Source organism: Magallana gigas, chromosome 5, assembly GCF_963853765.1.
Source record: "Magallana gigas chromosome 5, xbMagGiga1.1, whole genome shotgun sequence".
In the NCBI taxonomy this organism is placed as follows: domain Eukaryota; kingdom Metazoa; phylum Mollusca; class Bivalvia; order Ostreida; family Ostreidae; genus Magallana; species Magallana gigas.
The window spans coordinates 15,496,816-15,516,745 of record NC_088857.1 but is presented as its reverse complement, the minus strand read 5'-3'; the positions used below and the strand labels follow the sequence as shown (position 1 = coordinate 15,516,745).

Genomic DNA, 19,930 nt, shown 5'->3' with positions numbered 1-19,930 from the left:
TTGTTGTCCACTGATCCGCTTAATGAAAAAAAAAATTCTGGAACCTGATCACACCTCAATATGACACCCCAAATCATATGTTAGAAGATCATTTGGCTACTGTAAAAAAAAATGACGTTTTTGAAACCAGTTTTTTTGTTAAAAAAACCCAAAAAACGTCATTTTTCAGCCATTAAATGACCCCCAGGACAAAATTGAAAAATCCGAAACCTTATTGCGCATCTATAGGATACCCTAAAACATATTCCAAAAGATGATTTGTCTACTGTTATAAATGTAGGAGGAGTTCCAGGAAGAAGGTTTTTTGTGTAAAAACGTCATATTTTACCAATTATTTTACCCCCAGGACTAACAGAGAATTTTTGAAACCTTTTTACAAAACAACATGATACCCCAAATCGAACTCCAAGAGTTCAGTTTGCTGGTTCATAAGATGTAAGAGCAGTTTGAGAAAGTAAAACGTGACAGACAGACGGAACAGAGTAACAACAATATACCCGAACTTTCTTTAGAAAGTGCGGGTATAAAAATAATAAATATTTAACTTATCTCCAAGTCAACTGCCTAAAGCCAAACAATGTAGAATACAAACGATTCATATAAAATGAAACAATATACAATATCTGATCACGTTTAAGATGAAATAAATTCATTCTGTATAAAATTCTTTTTCATATATGTACCTGTTATAACATTTTGAAGTATTTTGTTGAAAACAAAATAATCACGGCAATCTTTTTAGCTGATTTTTTTTTTATATTTAAAATAATAGTGTATTACATGATGGAAGAACATCATTCAATGTTTAAGATTTTTCTTTTTTTGTTGATTTTCTTTTTTTCTGATCAAATCGGTTTATTGTTATAGAGTTAAAAGACTATTTATCCAAATAAAGAAAAATAAAATCTCTGTCTATAAAACTATGTGCTCAAGTTGATTTTAATATTCAATAATGAAAGAATTAATTTTAACCATATCGGGAAAAAATGTCAACATAACAACAAAGAACATTTTGGACATTTTCTCTTCTTTGGCCAAGTCATATTGCAAATTATTGTTTTCAAATTAAAATCTAGCTCTAGGGGGCACAAGTAGATATGTGTTTGGGCTGGACTCACAGGCATCGCCTTTCTTGAAAACTCTTTTGATCAACGGACTCGCAAAATAAATTACTAGTATTACAGTGATATGCTACAAAGATCTTACCGTAAATCTATGGGAGAAAAAATATGTTTTCATGGAACTGATCAATATCAATTTTGACCATATGAAAACTTTACCCAAATAACTGAAGGAAAGATAATCCTTTTGTTTAAAGATTGTATGTTTGTTCGGTATTTATTTGATTTAAAGTTATGTCAGCTATTTCTAGCATTGAAACGAGCTAGTAGAAAACAAATATTAACTAAACATTTCAAAATCACAACCGTATAGATTGTCGTCTTTGCTGTCTTGTTACTCTAGGTTGGGTTTTCTTTTATCTCTTTCTTTCATATTCGTTGTATTTGTTACGTATTAAGAAACAACATTAGAATAAAACACATGACAAGCTTTTAAGCTGAAACAAAGCCAACAGTATAAATTTTTATTAACTTATCCTTTATGGAAGAAAAACGTGATTAACACAGCCTTACAAAATAATATGCTTTCAAGCTGATATAAAGCCAACAGTATAAATTTAGATCAACTTATCCTTTATGGACTTATCAACTTATGTGTACAGATATTTCAGACAAAAATTAAAGGTTTTCATTTCGGGGAATGATCCAAAAACAGTTTGATGTAACACAATCGCAAACAGTATCATTGAAACAGCAAAACAAAATGAACTGTTCTTTTTAATGGTGTTGTTTACTCAGGATTTGAGTTCTCAAATTCTGATCGTTATAAAGTTCAATGTCATGAGTAAAACATGTTCTAAACACAAAAATATTTATGAAATGAATTATTATTGACATTACATTTGATATTTTTACTTTAATATGGAATTAGGCTAAAACAAAGATAGACTATTAGTCAAACAGAGGAAATTCGGACTAAATTTTGCAGATTTAGTTTTCCGCTTAAACATTTTAGGCAGTACACTAATATTAAAAAGTTTACATACAAGAAATGGTTTTTCATCATCATCAGTGTATTTTTTTTCATTCTGAGTAAACGTAATCCTTTAAAAACCTACATCGCGAAATACGAATTAAATATATATTCAATTTGATTAAATGATGTCAGGTTGTATTAATTATATAATTTCATTCATGGAATTCTATATAGTTTATCTGTAACAAACCGCCTTTAGTATCCACTTGATTTAGAACTGCATTTGAGTACTTGACTATTGCTCGGATTACTTATATCAATCGTCCGACTAATCGAATTAGCTAACTACTTATGAAAAATATGTTTTCTGATCTTAAGGAGATTAAATATCATTTGCATGTAATAGTTACTCAGAACCGTCATTGTTGATTTTCAAGAAAAACATTTCACATATCAAAACAGTTCGCCTCTTAAAAATACAGACGATCTGAAGTCTAAAAATAATTACACTAATCAGAAATGAACTTGGAAGAGAGAGAGAGAGAGAGAGAGAGAGAGAGAGAGAGAGAGAGAGAGAGAGAATATGTGTGTGTTCTCAATACTAACTTTACATGTATGTCACAATGTGTGTTTGTGAATGCAGGAAGATCTCTGCCCTGTCTAGATATGTCATACATTCATGTAACTATACTTTTAAGATAAGGAGAAGTTTCCGTTCTGGAAAATGAGACGTTTATTACGTTATCAAACGAAAACAGCAGGCGTGTAAAAGATGAAAGCAAAGCTAGAGAGGGGAAAGTATATATGTGTGTTTTCGTAATAGTTATACTGTGCCACAGTGTGTTTGTAGTGTGGGTGTGTGCAGGAAGATCTCAGCTCTGTATGTCATTCAGATACGTTCTTAGACGATGATAAATTTCCGCTTTTTAAATGAGACGTCAAACGTCTAAAAGATAGTTTTAAACTAAAACTAAAAACGACGGGAGCTATGTTTTTCATCATCTATTATATGTGTTGGGGTATGTATTTTAAATCATTGTCCGAGGTATTTGAAAAAAAAAACGTATCAAGTTAGCATTGTATTAATTAAGATAAGATTCGTTAGTTACGTATATGTGATATGCACAATTTTCCATGTCTCTGTTTAGCTCTATGGTTTATGATCTTTGAAAAGGATTAAATGTTCTCAGTTTCAATTTTATGCAGGAAGATTTATGGACAGCTACGATAAAAATGGGAGTTGAATGAGGAAGTGGTTACTCAGTTCTCCAAATCCCTCTAACTTTGTGTAAAATTGTGACCTAAGTTATCAACATATCAGTTCATTTTAGAGATAGAGAATTAAATAAATTAAACATATTATTCTAATTTTAAACAACACAAAAAATGATGCCGGGGCTAGAACTTACGACCTCTGGAACTCATTCTCCTAGCAGTGAGCGGCCACCGCTCTAACCACTGGGCCATCTAGGCAAGACAGAAATCGTGCTTTCGATGACGAAGGGAAACTAGCGCGCTGGTCGCTCACTACACGGTCGTTTGAGATACAGGTGGATTTATAAATGAAAATTTGAACCCCCGTTTTTAACTTTATTAACTCGGACAATTTTAATTAGCTAATTAACTTAATCAAGCGTGAAGTTGGCAGTCGATTGATTATTTTCTTATTTTGATCAATCCCGGCAGTATTTGACTACCTCATAATATTAAATTATTGATTCCTTATTACTTATATGATTTCAACAGCTGAATGATTAAATATTAAAACAAAAATTGATGATATGTATTGGACTAAATATTATAGAGTAGATCGTATCGTTATCACTAACAAAGACACTGGGAAATGTAAATGTATACATGTATTTTCATTTTTCCGAATAGATACAGCTGTACTGAGGATATGATTTGATATGATTTGTTGATTTAATACTAATAAATAATAAATTAATAAATTGCAAGCTTCAAGCAAATTTTCAAGCTTTTTTATGTTGAAATCCAAGGAATAAAAAATTTGAAAAAAAAATAAAGCAACGGCAATTCAAAATAATGAAATACTTTTGAGAAGTAAACGTTTGAAGATTTGTTGAATGTAGGATTGGAAAATGTTTCAAGGTTTTAAAACTGGGCTGGACTTGAAAGGGTCACAATATTGGTCTTATAAGAATATGAATTTTCTTCAATTATTAATTATAGAGATATGCAAATATCGAATGTCTAGCGGTTACAAATATCTTTAATTTTTTTTCTTTTCCATTTGTACTGTATATTGGTAAGTAAATCATGTCTTGAATTCTCGAGAAGAAAGGGGACCAAATAAATAAATAAAATGCGTCTACTTTGAATTAAATTGTTATTACGAATATCATAATTTTAGACATTATCTAAGAGGAGCAAGTTAAAGAGACACACAGGGGTTTTAAACATAGAATTATGTAAAATGTGTTACATGTAGTAATTTGATATCGATTAGGATCAGAGCTCGGTTTTACAAAATAACTTACGACAGAGTCGTCAATATTTTCAGTCTCACAGAATGCTGTTAGAGTAACAAAAATTAAAAAAAAACATTATTATTTTCCCTTTCTTTTGATTGCTGTTCCTATATATTACAACCAACATATATATATATATATATATATATATATATATATATATATATATATATATATATATATATATATATATAATCATCTTGTAGTAAAACCTGTTTGCTTCTATATATAAATAAGATATTGTTCTTATTATAACTTTTTGAGTTCATTTTGAATTATTCTTCAGAAACTTCCTCAGTGCAAACAATAAAATTTATATGTTTTCGCTTAAAACGTATAATAATGATCCATATTTCCAATTTGTAGTTCTACCATTATTTGCAAGTAGAACGTACAGAGGTGCAGACAATTGGGAAAACGCAATTAATTCTTGCAATCTCAAGATATTTAATGCAGACAATTGTAATGGTGAACACAGTTCCAAAATCTGGCAACCTTTTGTACAAATAATGACCTATCCAATTATTACAAAAGGTAGGTAAATACACTTTATCGCTGTATATATGCAATATACTAGAGATGGATGTTTTGACTTCATTGTTCGCGAAATGACAATAAAAACGGTTGTTTTCAAATGAATGGTAGGGCTATGATCGGATTTTCACAGGTTGTCACAATTTAACGAGTCAAATAATTAAATCAAGCACAGTGATGGAGAAGAACAACATTACTAACTGCTACCATTTCTGTTGGTTTAATCAAACTAATAGGGAAGCGAATATAAAGACTCTACTTATGAAGGTATGTTAACACAATTTTGAAAATTTAGATATTGAAATTATCTTACCATTAAACGATGTGAATAAAAGACTCAATTTAAACTTATTTTTAGTATGAAAACATTTTGTGTACACGTATTTGACAGAAAACTATCCTTCAAGTTAGTTTTACATGCAATTATGTAACGTAATACATTTTACAAAAATCATATGTGTTTATATATATATTTGTTATATACATATATATTTTTGTTTGAAAAATTAATTTTGTTTTACATGCAATTATGTAACGTAATAAATTTTACAAAGATCATATGTGTTTATATATATATTTGTTATATACATATATATTTTTGTTTGAAAAATTAATTTTGCATCTTATTTGTCGCCAAGAATATTTAAAATTCAGAATGTTAACAAGACAAGCTTATTTTCGTGGTAAAGGTACCCTGAATATTAATTTCCATCGCATACATGTACTAGTTTTTATAAATTGGCTTAAAATGCAAAATAAAGTACAATTAATGCCAATTATTATTAATTAAGATCAAACCGTGCAAACGATTTTTTACCTTTGTAATATAATTCTACACAATCTGTATGATGTTAAAAAACAATCATGTGTATGTATGTCTTACATTTCATTGTAGGGAAATAGTTGTTCTTGTCTCGACAAATCTCTTGAAGACACCATTCCCCAGGGAGACACATCTTATACAGCAGTAAAATGCCAAGGTGACAACAGTTCGTATGCAGTATATGAAATCGACGTTTCTTACAGTAAGTTTTAATACTACGTAAAACTTCCTTCTCTTTTATTTGAATAATATTTAATATCTTAATACTTTTGTAAAACATTAATGAAAAAGAAATATACAAAGGGCAACATAACACTAAGCGGGGCAACATAAGTATCATGATGCAAAGGAATAATTAATGTTTTCGTACGCATGATCAAGCTTAATATCAATATGTACAGATAGGCAATCAAAGATAATAATATAATATAAGACGGCTCTCTGGCTAATATACAGCGATCTCGGCTAATATAGGGTGTGATATAAAAATAACAGTTAATAATCTATCTATCTATCTATCTATCTATCTATCTATCTATCTATCTATCTATCTATCTATCTATCTATCTATCTATCTAATCACAACAGTATCTTGATATAAATGACCAGAGCAGGTCGATTAACCATGCAGGCAGGAATTATCAGATCATAGAAGATGCGAAGCTTTAAAAAGCTTAACCTCCTTCAGCATCCAAAACAGATGGCTAAGATTCAGCAATCCATAAGTATTATACGATGCACCATCAGTGCAAGTTTGGTGTAGATAGGACCAGTTATTACTTACATGTAGATATAGTCATCAAATGGCACCTGCTTAAAAAACTTTAACCTGCTCCAACAACCTTATAATTAACCTGCTCACGCATTAAAAGTTTATGCTCAGATTCAGCATTCATGGAGGTTTGGTGAAGTTAGAACTAGTAATAGGTTAGATTTGGGGCCTGCTCCAAAACCTTTAACCAGGTACGAACGCCGACCCATAGGGTTAAGCATAAGCTTCCCCCTACTATGTCTCGGTGAGCTAAAAACGAAAAATGCTTTGGGATTCAGTTACAAAGCGAGTCTAAAAGCTAGTGTTTCAATTGTGCAATGGTGCTTATTTTTCAGGCTCAAAATCAATATGTGTCTGTTCTTTGATATGAATGTTGTTCTAACCGCATTAATACCAATAGTACCGGGTAATGGTTACAATAAATTTCAATATAAATGTTATCACGCAATATACATGTGCACACTGAATATCATGTGCCACAATATATTAGATGAATGTTAAAGTGACCACAGTTTTAAATATACGAGATAAATGTCGGAGAAAGATAAACTTCTTTTCGCCAGAATAAATAAAATGGGCCTCTTTAAAGTTTGCTGTACCCATGACGTCTCTGCTATTAAAAGGGGGGGGTACAAAGTTTTACAATGTGAGTAATTACATATTAAGATAAATACTACAATAAAATATCACCAAAAGTCATCGACAATTGTGTAAAAAAGGGAATTTTCAGCATCCCAAAAGAGCAGAGGGGGCTGTAACAAGTTTAAAATTAACTAGTAACAAAGAGTTCCAGTAAAGTTTGAACATCTCAAACCTTGAGAAATAATGAATTTATCCTGCTAGAATATGTATTATCATTTATGAAACTAATCAGGTGATTCTGTCACGGATAAGCATTGTGTCTCTCGTGCATGCATAATTTTATATTATTACATGACATAACATGTACAATGTAAAAAATAGTCATTTTCATTTGGGGAATATCGTAAGGGTGGGAAGATCAGAGTTAAAAGTTTGTACATTGTTGTAACCTTTATATGTACTCTGTTTATTGCCACTCAGATTTCACAGCCAATCAGATCGCAGGATGTGGATCCGTGCAGCCCAGTGTGAAAAAAGCAACATTTAGTAACTGCAGTGAACAAAAAGGAGCATATTGCACAGGGCTTTCAAATAGTAAATATTAATTAGAAAAATAAAAAGCCAATATCTTTCTGTTGAATATGGATGTTTTATTGCAATATAACAGTAATTATGTAAATGAGCAGTTCATAACAATAAAAGCCGTCACCCTTACTTGAGGCTTGTCAGTTCCATATGATATCCTTTTTAAATATGCGTCTATATAAGGTGTTGATATTACGTATATTTTCATTACTACCATTGGTTACAATTTATCAATTTCAAGCATTAAATCGTGTGTTGTTGGTTGTCGGACTTAACAATTTGCCTGTTTATCAAATTTAGCGGACGGCATACGACTGAACCACAAAAAGAATATGACTTGGGACGATTTCAAAATTGAATGTGAAGGACATTTAGCATCTTTAAACGAAATTAAAAATAGAAATGTAAATTCAGAAACCTCGAATACCATTTTTCCTTCATCACGATTTTGGGTTGGGCATCGTATATGGAGTTACATAAACTATCAATTTGGTAAGAATGAAACAAAATTCCTTTATAATGATAATAAATGCGGTTCATGATGTTGATAAATGATGACGATGATGATGATGTTGATGATGATAGCATTGTGTGATTAAAAATTGTACACCTTTTCTTGATAAAAATACAATATTATTCACATTGATATCTTGTCTTAAATATATCTAGATCCAGAATTACTGACCACATCAATCAAGTGTGGCTACTATGACCCAGAATTAGGAAATGTTGAGTTTGGATCATGCCTGGAAAATAACTTTTATGAATGTCATGAAAAAGGTATGTGTGTCTTTGTGAACATTTTAACTTAGACAACTTTTTAAAAATTTTGATTAAAATAAACGTACATTGTTCTGCATCCTAATTTGACATTTCTTTCATTGTTCTCTACATTCCAGTTGTAAACTTGATATAGGTGAACCAACTAGAATCTTCATTTGTACTGTTAAATATATTTACTATAAACATACAAATACTGTAAAATGTCAGGAGGACTTTTATTGACTTTTTGTCTTCACATCTCTCTATATATTCCTCTTTATTTATCAATAAATAAATAGAGAGTGAGAGTATGTAAATATTGCTATTCCATTAACTTAATACGTTGCATAACTAAAAATGTTAAGTTAAGTACTATGCAGAAGTCTGACTCATATCAGTCCGTGCGTTGTCATTAATCAATCACTGCTCATGCAATGATGTATTTTGATGCAGTAACTGTATTAAAAAGCTCGAGGAAGGTGAATGTACAGTTTTTTATTCACATGAGGAAAAATTGATTGAAACTGGTCAGATTGTGAATCGTTTTGTACCTGTGTATGCACGATCGGATTTCTTCAGAAATCGAGGAAAATTGCAACGCAGTAGCTGTTATATATAAATGATTGTATGTCAACGATGTACCATTCTTTTACATTCATCTAAATATAATATCAAAATGCAAGCTTTTTACTTGCTAGCTAATCTAAATAACACTCTGACGAATGAGGAACATTATCTCAAAGATACTTGTGACTCCCTTACTTACTGCCCGTGACACCATTGGCGTATAGAGCAGCAACGAGCATTCTCCATCCGTGTCTGTCATTGGATAGCTTTTGGATTGTGCCCCAGCTTCTCTTTTTGTTCTTTTATACGACTTCCACTGTCCGCCGCCAAGTGACTTTGGGCCTTCTTCTCTTCCGTTTTCCCTCTGGTGTCCAGAATAGAGCTGTCTTTATAATACTGTCCGATTCCCTCCTAAATACATGACCGAGCCAGTACCACCGTCTTCTGAAGATGACAGTGGTCATGTCCTCTTGCTGACACCTGTCGAGAAGGTCCTGATTTGAGATGATATTGGGGCAAAATAATCTTAAGATCCGTCTCGGAGACTTTGTATGGAAAGTTAACAGTTTGCTCAGATCAGTCTTTGTCATTCTCCAGCTCTGATCCGTACAAAAGATAGGTAAAATGCAGCTTTTGTTTAGTTTTAGTTTTGTTCTAGTGGTATACTGACTAAGTAACCTTAGGCTATCAGTTTGCAGGTTATTAAATGCTGCTCTTGCCTTGGATAGTCTCTGACTGATATCAGTCTCTGCTCCACTGTCTGTTGTTACTTCGATACCAAAGTACGTAAAGGTGTTGGTGCATGGGAGGATGTGATCTTCCACTTTGACAGCTGTTGGGTTGTTAACATTTAGGGTCATGACCTCTGATTTTTATTGGTGTTTATCTTTAGCCCAATGCTTCCTGCGTATTTGTGGAGTTTGTTGGTCTTCTCTTGAATGTGTTGGTGGGAGTGAGAGAATAAGGCTATGTCCGGGTCTTCTAGTGCTGTAAATGTTCCCAATCTGATGCCTCTCGGGATGTCTGATGATGTATTCTTCATGATCCAGTCAATGGCTAAAATGAAAAAAGTGTTGATGACATTACACAGTCTTACGGACTCCAGTTTAACATCAAACTCGATGCTGGTGTTTCCAACTCTGCATCTGAAGTTGACATAAAAGATCTTGATAATATCTATCAGATGTTGTGGGATGCCATATGACCGCACAATTTTCCAGAGACTGTCCTTATGAATGCTGTCAAGGGCTTTTTCAAAATCAATAGGTTAAAATATAATTGTTCTATGGTGTTTCTTAATATAACTATTTGGTCTGAATCTTGCTTATTCTTTATCTAGTTTGACATCTACAGCTTTGGATATTCTTCTGATGAGAATTTTGGCCATGATCTTACTAAGGATGGAAAGAGGTATTATTCCTCGCTAATTGTTGCAGTCATTCAGGTTGCCTTTTTTTGGTATTTTAATGATGACTTCATTGTTCTATTCATTGTATTGCAGAGACAATCTCTGGAATTTGTGGTGGTTCAATGTTGATGTTTAGGTCAGCTGCTGGATCACTGATATCAGATTCATGGGTTGGAGGTGGGCTGTTCAGGAATTTCTTAAAATGCTCTGTCCATCGTTCTTCCATCTGTTTCTCTGATGACAGTAGCTTTCCTCTTTTGTGCTTAATAGGTAGATTTAGAGATAGCCTATCACTCCCTGTCACTCACTGCCTTGGAGCTGGCCTGTCACTCCCTGTCACTTACTGCCTTTGTTATTTTGTAAAGGTTTCCCTGCTCTCCTCTACTTACTGCCTCTTCTGCTTTTGTTGCTATGACATCTATGCTCTCTCATCTGTGCGTAAAGTCTTTTTCACTTCCTTCTGTATTTCGCTGTATTCTTTTTGATGTCTCTGAATTGATGTCTCTCTTTAAGTTTTAGTGCTTTAGCCTCATTTACTTTCTTTTGTGCATCTCTTCTTGAGCCAATCATTTCCCATGTGCTAGGTGTTATCCAGTTTTTACTCCTTTGTTTTTACCTATATACATTTTCCACTAGTTTCTGTGTTGATGTTGCTGACCCCCCCCCCCCCCCCCCCCCCCACACACACACACTTTTTGTCGATTGATGTTACTTGTATGTTGTTCTCTAGTTCCAAATTTCTAAGTATGTTAAACTTATTTCTGAGCATGATGATGAAATCATTTCGTGTCTTGATATCTTTAAATTTGTCCAAGTCGAATTTTTTTCTTGCCATGTTTTTCCCTTTGTTCTACGTAGTTTTAGTTTGATATTTTATGTAATCATGTGGTGATCACTAACAACATCGGCAACTCTCTTCACTCTTACTTCCATTAAATGTCGTCTCCATTTTCCATTTATCATGATGTTATCAGTCTGATTTTTGTCTTTCATGTTTTGAGAGTGCCAGGTTAAGTTGTTCTGATGTTTCAGTGAGGAAATAGTGTTCCTCTAATGGCATAGTTGTTGGTAGTACAAAAGTATGCGAGTCTCTCTTCATTTTCATTCATGATTCCACAACCATGATCTACCATTGCCCTGTTGTACAGTTTATTATCAGCTCCAACTTTGGCATTCATATCACCCATGATGATCTTAATATCATGGTCTGGTGTGTTGTCTAGTTCATATTGTAGTTGTTCATAAAAAGCATTCTTGACCTCTTCATCTGCATCGTTAACGGGTGCATAGCATTGGAATATTGTCATATTGACTTGCTTTCCTCTAAGCCGTACTGTTAACAGTCTATTACAGATTGGCTTCCATTCCATCAATGACTTTTCAATCCCCTTTTTCAGGATAACTGCAACCCCTTCATGACGTTGTCCATCTTCTCGACCAGAATAAAATAGTGTTTCACCTGTTGTTGTTCGCATTCTACCTGAATCAGTCCATCTACTTTCACTAACTGTCAGCACATGAAGTTTGTATCTTCTCATCTCTGCTGTTATTTGTGCTAATTTTTCGTTTTGTGCTGGTTTACCGGTGGCGTACATTCCAGAATCCTATTCTGATCTTGGTTTTGGCCGTGTTGGGGGCCTTCCTATTGATGTTCGTAGTTTCCCAATGGCTTTCCCAATCACTACATACAGTCACACTTGTTCCAGTGTTGGTCCTAAGGAGGCTCTCATTCACAGGTATAGATTTGTTCCTCGTTACTGTTTCCGTAACAATACAAATGTACTTCTTTATGAGTTAGGGTTGTTAGCCCTACACTTAACCCCCCTGGACTCGGAGAGCCAGTGGTTTTTCTGTCAGTGTGACCTTCCCATAGAAACCGGTTCCAGTTGTTTCAAGGCGCCGGATACTCGCCTTTTGCCACTGCCACTTAGCTACTTAAGCATTACCAGGGCCACCACGAGGAGGTGTGGCACGTGACTTAATTGCTGACAGAACTTATATAGAGACGGTGGGCATTAACTCAAGGTTTTAAATAATGAAACATAGTGACATAAGTAACACCTCTTGAGACCCGTACCAGCATTTGACCCCAAAGATACTTCTAGTTATGATTATATATACGCTCGTCTCTTAAATTTCCCAAAAGTACAAATTAAAAGTTATCGAGTTACCATTTCAACACGCATAAAGAGCGTGAGAGAATCTAGTATTAGATACTTAGATACTCAAATTCCACGGTCAAAGAAATATATTTACACCCCCCAAGTATGATTCCCATTATTTTGTTACAAAATTTGGTTGTAATTTATAGCTCTGTATATACTGACAGGACTGAAATCTACACGTCCCGTTTTTCGATTGGACGAAACCTTTAGCAACCTAGCTAAGAAAAATCACGGACTGCACGAAATAATCACGTTATGTTGACATCAGACTCAAATTCCGATAGACAACGATTTGGCTGTTTATTGTTTTTATAACGCACTGATGTACAGTATCAATAGTTCAGTTAAATTCACTTACTTACATTAGTTTGTTGGAAGAAAAATGTAAATATAAACAATAAAATGCTTTCTTTGATGATTAATGCCGGTTATGAAGGTAGCGATTATTGCAGAAAAAAATTACATCCCGTCGCCGCCACATTCATATCATCAAAGAACGAATTTTATTGTTTAAATGAATGAAATGCTGGAATAACATTAGCCTGTTACTATACCCTGTCCCTAAGTTTCTGCGTCCATCACTTTTTGACGATTTCTAACGAAAATAAACATACCTACATGTACGTAATTTACATAATTTATTTTTTTAGATGCAATTAGGGAAACGAAAGGCGAAACAACGCAAGAAATTGTTATATGTAATGAAAATCCACATCAAAAATCAACGAAAGACAAAAGACAGTCAGAAATCCAGGGTTTGCAAGAATTTACATATTTCAAATTTCACGTAACGACATTTTGCAAGGTGTATTGTCGGCTTTATCGAGTACCCAAACTGTTTAATATTTTCACGGAAATTCAAATACATGACTCTACTAGTAAATCGCAATTTGTTGGAACCTTCATGATGAGGAATATTGTCAACAAACTATTATTCAGCATACAGCAAAACAAAGTTAACTCATTTATCTAAGGCTCAAATCACACCCTCTTCTGATAAAAAAAAACTTTTAGCAATCTGAATACATCCAAAGTAAGATGTCGGAAAACTGTAGTGGATGTTTTTCTTCCTTCACATTTCATTAAAAATAGTAATTTCAAACATGTTTATTCCAATTTTTTGGTGGGATAAGGTTGTGTTCCCCTATACTTAGGCTCCGATGAACCTTATTTGACCACGCTAATGCTTTGAAGAATCATTAAAAGAATTCATAATTACATACTTCCCCAAGAATATTTGTTCTTAAGAAAAGATAATCAGGGAATGGATTCAGGACTACCGCCATCATGCAGAAAGTTATAAAGTAAAATAAATACAATGCGAAGAATGTTTGTTGCATTGCATTGTTTACCACCGGTACCATACAAGACATCGTTACATGGTCTGTGACGAATTTAAACAAACCGCCGATATAAATGTGAGAACAATTATGTGGATGTATATTCATTACAACAGATTATCATGTACTCTCTTCTTTCGTATTTCCTATAAAACTCATAACTAGAACACGAGATTTGAACTTTTTGCAAAATTAACTTTCATACGAAAATCATCAATTATTCGAAGATGTATATATATAATGTGTCGAATATATTACAAATTAGATGTTTTTAAAATGTAAAAGACTTTCAAAAGTCGAATAATAAAGTTTCATTTTCAGCGCCCAATCAAATTACTAACATTGTGATAGGTGGAATCGCTGGAACCGTCACTGTGTTGGTCATTTTGCTGATCATAATTTATATTAAGAGGTAAGAAATTAGAATATGAATTTTGTAACAGACAGCATATTTTCTGACAATCCATTTTAAAACAATTTGTTATGAAAATAAAAAAAATTCTCGGACTCCGTAAGTTTTATTCATTGACATTTTAGAAAGCGGGCAAGGCATATTCAACCAAAACCAGAACCAAACGAACACCAGCTTATTGAAAAACCAAAACAACCCGTCTATGATGAAACCCATCTTGAAAATGACTATGATCATCTACATGAGCACCAAGACACTCACAATGTTGGTGATGTGAATGTGTATGACGTAAGCATATCATGTGCTGATGTCACCAATATCGGTAGTGATGTCTATAATACATCCAAAGATTTTGACTGCGATAAAACTTACGATTATAGTACCCACAATAATCTAGGCAAAGTAGACAACAGTATATTGAACAACGACCAATACGGTACCATTCCAGCTGGCACGTAGTATCGTATTTGGGTGGGAAATGTCATGTTCTGTTTTTATTCAATTTTTGACTTTTCACCAAATCTTTAAAAGTTTTCTTATTTGAATCATACTTGCATAATTAAACATTACCTCGCCAAGGCTCGGGGATAGAGAAAACACACAACTCAATGGATAAAAAAAATCCTATACCATCCAAAATCATGAGAGATCCCATATGTGAATTCATGTAGGGATATTAATATTGTGAATAGGCTACGTTGCATATTTTTCTTGCTTTCCTGTTTCCTTCCTCAAATGAAAGTATGATAAAATTGATTTTATGTTGCCCTCGTTTTAGAAGAGGAAAATTAACAGAATTAACATCATTAAAGTCAGAGGCAGCCTTTCTTCCATTTTTTTTTTTCATTTTTTTCCTATCTCCACAAAGTGAAGATTTCCACTGAGAAATTCCATAATAATTTTTTATCATATTTTCATGTTTTATAAAACTTTTTTAATTTAGATATAAAGCGTTCAATTGAAAATATATATCTCTATTCATAAGCATTCAAATGAATTTTGCACGCTATTTTAAAGAAAATTCCAAACATTTTAGCTCCGACAAGAGCCTGGTACATGTAATATACCCTGAATTTTTAGGAATTAACAGGTTTAACTGTAAATAAATAAGAAATAAAATATATCAATGAAAATTACATGTATATTAAATTGAGGAACATCTCGTGTGTCCTTAATTGGAAAGAAAAAAATGGACAATTGACTATTCAGGTTGTTTACTTTTCCATTTATTCAATGGTGCATTCAGTCCTCACTTTATAAAAGCATTTATTTAAAAACACTGGATTTCCCACCATGTTCACTGAGTCTTGGGTTTATCAATCTTTCCCAACACTTTCCTTCTCTGTGCCAGCATATGAGTGTAGAGTTGGGGAAAAACTGTTAAGCAAAACGAAAAGAAATAGTAATAGATTTGCAAGAAAAGCTGCATATCAAAATACTACAGAAATAAGCTCAAGCTCTCTCTCTCTCTCTCTCTCTCTCTCTCTCTCTCTCTCTCTCTCTCCACTTACCTGGAATATACATGATCATAAAGAAGACAAGGAAATAGAAGTAGTTAAATGCAATGTTGGCTGCATTTGGCAGTTGAAGGTAATACAGTTTCTTGTCATGGACTTCTTTTAGACTGCTATAGACAGTTATAAGTTCTCCCTGGAATAAAATGTTAAATTCAATCAAATGCTCTAAAACACACAAGATCAGACGACTATTTCATACTTCTGTTTATTTTTGTGCTATAATCTATACAAAGTGATTAATGTTCTTAGTTTGAGAAAAGTTGTACCAAGCTGTAGACACCATGGACCAATATATGTGACTGTATTTTATTTTTCTGGACACAACTTGTGTGAACATGTTTTTTTTTTTTATGTTGATTTTATTTTCTCATTGTTCTCCTTTTTTCGCATATGCTTATGTATATAATGTTAGCTTTTGGGGAAAAGTGCTGACTTTTACAGACTCATCTGGCTGTAGTGTATATTTTTTTAAGAATACTTTTAATTCATATTTAAACCAATACTAACCTAACCTCAAACCCTCTCCCTCAACCAAATCTGCTCCTTATTCCTTCAGAATTTTTTTTTGGAATACCTGAATTGATTCCTTCAGACATAAAGAAATTGATCAGATGTACTGCAGTTACCCATTTTGAATAAGGATGGTGTTCTGTCTCCCCTCATTCTGAGCAGTTTTTTCATAATACCCAAACACTATTCGGTATATTAAGATTCATTCTCACAATTGAAATTGTTCAAGCTCTATGCTCTTTACATAGGATGACTTACGAAAACATATAATGATCGATTATCATCAATTCTTTTCTTGTCAAATAATGCAGATTTGGATGCCAGTGTCAGAATCAACTGTAAAAGTTAGGGCTTCTCAAAATACGCCAAACAACACTTTACCAAATGGTGCATGCAAATGTTTCTTATTTATGAGACTTTGTTAATTTATTTTTCTATTTTTTTTTATTGTATTATTGTCATAATAAAAAATTTAAAATTTAAAAAAAAAATAGATATATTCAGGATTATTCTTTTTTCATACTTACTGTTACTCCTATGGGATACAGGACAATGAAGAAGGTGTACCTGAAATAAAAAATTTACATTTCAATAGAATCTGATTGAGCTTACATGTTCAAGTTTTATTGATAAGAATCAGACATAAAAACAAACATAGTCACAAAGGGGGTAATGGAAGCATGAGGCCAACCTTAAAAAAATGTTTGTTTGAAATTGCTGCCTAGAGGTTTCTAGGTCCAGTAGGGAGGGAGGGAATTTTTTTGGTAAAACAAATAAAAATCTCCACATAAAATTTTATCAGCAGGGGATAATTCAATAAGGCAGGAGGCAATTCCAAACAAACAAAATTTCATTTTGGCCTGAGTGTATGCATGTGTACTGTACGAGTGGGGTTAGGAGCAGAATTGCAAAGAAACATTTTTTTTGGGGCATTTTCTCATGAGTAAATATACATTTAAAGGCAATCCATTCCATAGCTGTATTGGAAAATAAAGGAACTGCTTGAGCAGTTTAGTTCATTTAAACCCCCTTGAACCCAAACTTAGAACATAACCCACTTTTTCATCCAATCAGCAGTTGCTAAATATTTTATTAAGTGATGTTTTTAATCGTTAAGGATTTCTCTAAATTGAAGGCGAAGTCACATTTCGATTGAGAGCTAAGAGAGTCATAAACAAAAGAGAGATAATGTCTGATTGGTGCAGAACGTTTGATCAGCCAATGAAAAAGTGGGTTATGTTCTAAGTAAGTTAGATTATATTAAATAAAATATATGCAAATAAGATATGATCTAACTATTACACAGATAAGACTGTACACCTGCAAACTCTGAATGAGTAATCAACTGCATGTATCCGTAATACCTGTACATACATGTATATCAGCATACAACTTCTAGACTTACCGACACCATACAATAAGATATGGGACACCTCCAAGTAGTGTAAAAAAGTAGAATGAATATCGGATGATTTCCGTGATTGTCCAAGCAGTTACAAACAACAGGACCCCATAGGAACTTTGAGACTGTAAATAGAATTAGTCAATATTTGTTTATGATTTCATCATGCGAATTGACATTATCCATCATAGTACATAAATTGTGGCAAAGAATACTTTTTACTTTGGCAGCCTGATAAACAAAAGTATATTTTCAGTTAATGTCCCAATACAGTCCCAATAAATCATCAATCCAGTTGATAGAAATAGACAGACTTGGCAAGGGACAGTTTTCAAAAGCACATGAAGACTTCCCAAGTACCGTAAATATGACAAATAACTAAGTCACCAGTAACTGATATCTCTAATACACGTACTGTAATGTACAAAAAAGTAAAATAGGCCATTGATAAAGGTAATCATAAGACTTACCGATGGAACACTGTAGGTAATTGCCCAGGTGAGAAAAACTCTGGAGAACACCTGGAAGGCTGTAAGCACCACACTGGACCGCACCAACCCCAGAGCACAGTGAAGAATCTGTCACAGGTTCAGTGAAGTACAGCAATAAATCTTTTTACACTTTGTCTATATTATGTTCAATCTTACATGTACGTTGAAAAAGTACCAGGGATACAGCAGTTCAATATTTGAACAAATTCTCACCAATAATTTGTGGTTTGCAAAATCAGTGTGCATATTAAATCAAAGAACTCTAAAATAACCTTCATTTTGTCATGGAAACTTTGTAGTTAAAAAATAACAAATGGTGAATAAAAAAAATATAAAAATCACACATTAAAAAAAAAATGGAATGCATAATTCTGTTTAATGCACATCACATTTATGAAATTTCTGTATAATAACTTGACTTACTTCTAAAATTGCTGCCGTTTGAAAAATATTCAGGAAAGTTGCGACTTCGTCATACAATCCAGCAACAGTTTTTTCAAAGGCCATGTGATAGACTAATTTAAACATTAAGAGTGTCCATCTAGAAATAAATAAAATAAGATGAATGACAATGAAAACACAAAGACTCTTTCAGAGAGAATTAATCCCACTTTTACATTTATGAAGATACATGTACATGCACAGTATAGCATTCTCAAGTTAATTCAGTATATACATGTACTTAGCTTTATAAATATTACACTGAAACCAACCTGGGCATAAGACACAGATTGGATATCAAAAGTGAACCATATCACAGAAGATGACCCCAACAAGCATTAGCTGGGTTCAGTTTAATCTACTAGAATTGTCAATTAGAAGTACAGACAGCAGGTTAGTGTTGTTTTTTGATATATGCATGCATTAATGTTTAAAATGAAGAAATAATGGGTCTTTACGAAAATATAGGGAAACTGGAGTCGAAATATTGGTCGAAGCCTAAACCGTCTCTGGTTCCCACATTTACACGTTTTCCAGAATCAATTTAAAATATGAGGGCTTGCGAAGAGACATGGATGTAGGCTATGCCTGTCCACTTCTCAAAAGAGAATAGCTGGGAGGAATGTGACAGTCTAATTGGTTCAATTGTCATCGTCAGATAGCTGAGTTGTTATATTACTTGACTATAGATTAAGACCAGTCCTACTTTTAAATCCTGGTCTGTTCCAAGTCATCTTTCATCCAACAATAGATGCAAACTTAAATGCATTTTTTTTTAAAATAATTAATTATACTTGACAGTTTTTTTCTATTTCATTCAGTACCGAATTGACTATATAGATGTGTAAATGCCTAAATGAACATGTGTCGATTTGACTGTTACCCAGGGAGCAACCCTCCCCTAAAATCTCAAAGGAGCACACTCAGCACAGAATAAATCAATAATGCTACACATTGCAAATATGAAACAAATATTTCATATTTATCTTACCCTATCATCTGCAACACATTGTAAGCAACAAGATACGCGACAGATAGACCATTTTCAGGTTCTGGACTTTGAGTCGGAGCTTTTTTCCCTGGCGTCGCC

General features: G+C 33.2%; 2 protein-coding genes across 3 annotated transcripts; one reads left to right on the top strand and one right to left on the bottom strand.

Moving 5' to 3' along the window:
- Window positions 1-2,772: 2,772 nt before the first annotated feature.
- LOC105344958 (uncharacterized) lies at window positions 2,773-15,983 on the top strand. Of its 2 annotated transcripts, XM_066084318.1 has the most exons (10): window positions 2,773-3,056; window positions 4,896-5,063; window positions 5,197-5,330; window positions 5,959-6,088; window positions 7,721-7,834; window positions 8,126-8,317; window positions 8,495-8,605; window positions 13,378-13,482; window positions 14,389-14,479; window positions 14,605-15,983. In XM_066084318.1, exons 1-10 carry the CDS (start codon window positions 3,026-3,028, stop codon window positions 14,936-14,938), a joined length of 1,410 nt encoding a protein of 469 aa, XP_065940390.1. In that variant the 5' UTR covers window positions 2,773-3,025; the 3' UTR covers window positions 14,939-15,983. The 2 variants fall into 2 exon arrangements, with proteins under 2 accessions (XP_065940390.1, XP_065940391.1); XM_066084319.1 differs by lacking the exon at window positions 13,378-13,482.
- Window positions 15,677-19,928, bottom strand: LOC105344957 (very-long-chain (3R)-3-hydroxyacyl-CoA dehydratase 2). The gene is made up of 7 exons (XM_011452891.4): window positions 19,832-19,928; window positions 18,823-18,940; window positions 18,379-18,486; window positions 17,912-18,033; window positions 17,034-17,073; window positions 15,991-16,129; window positions 15,677-15,856 (listed from the first exon to the last, which is right to left on the bottom strand). Exons 1-7 carry the CDS (start codon window positions 19,837-19,839, stop codon window positions 15,777-15,779), a joined length of 615 nt encoding a protein of 204 aa, XP_011451193.2. The 5' UTR covers window positions 19,840-19,928; the 3' UTR covers window positions 15,677-15,776.
- Window positions 19,929-19,930: the final 2 nt, after the last annotated feature.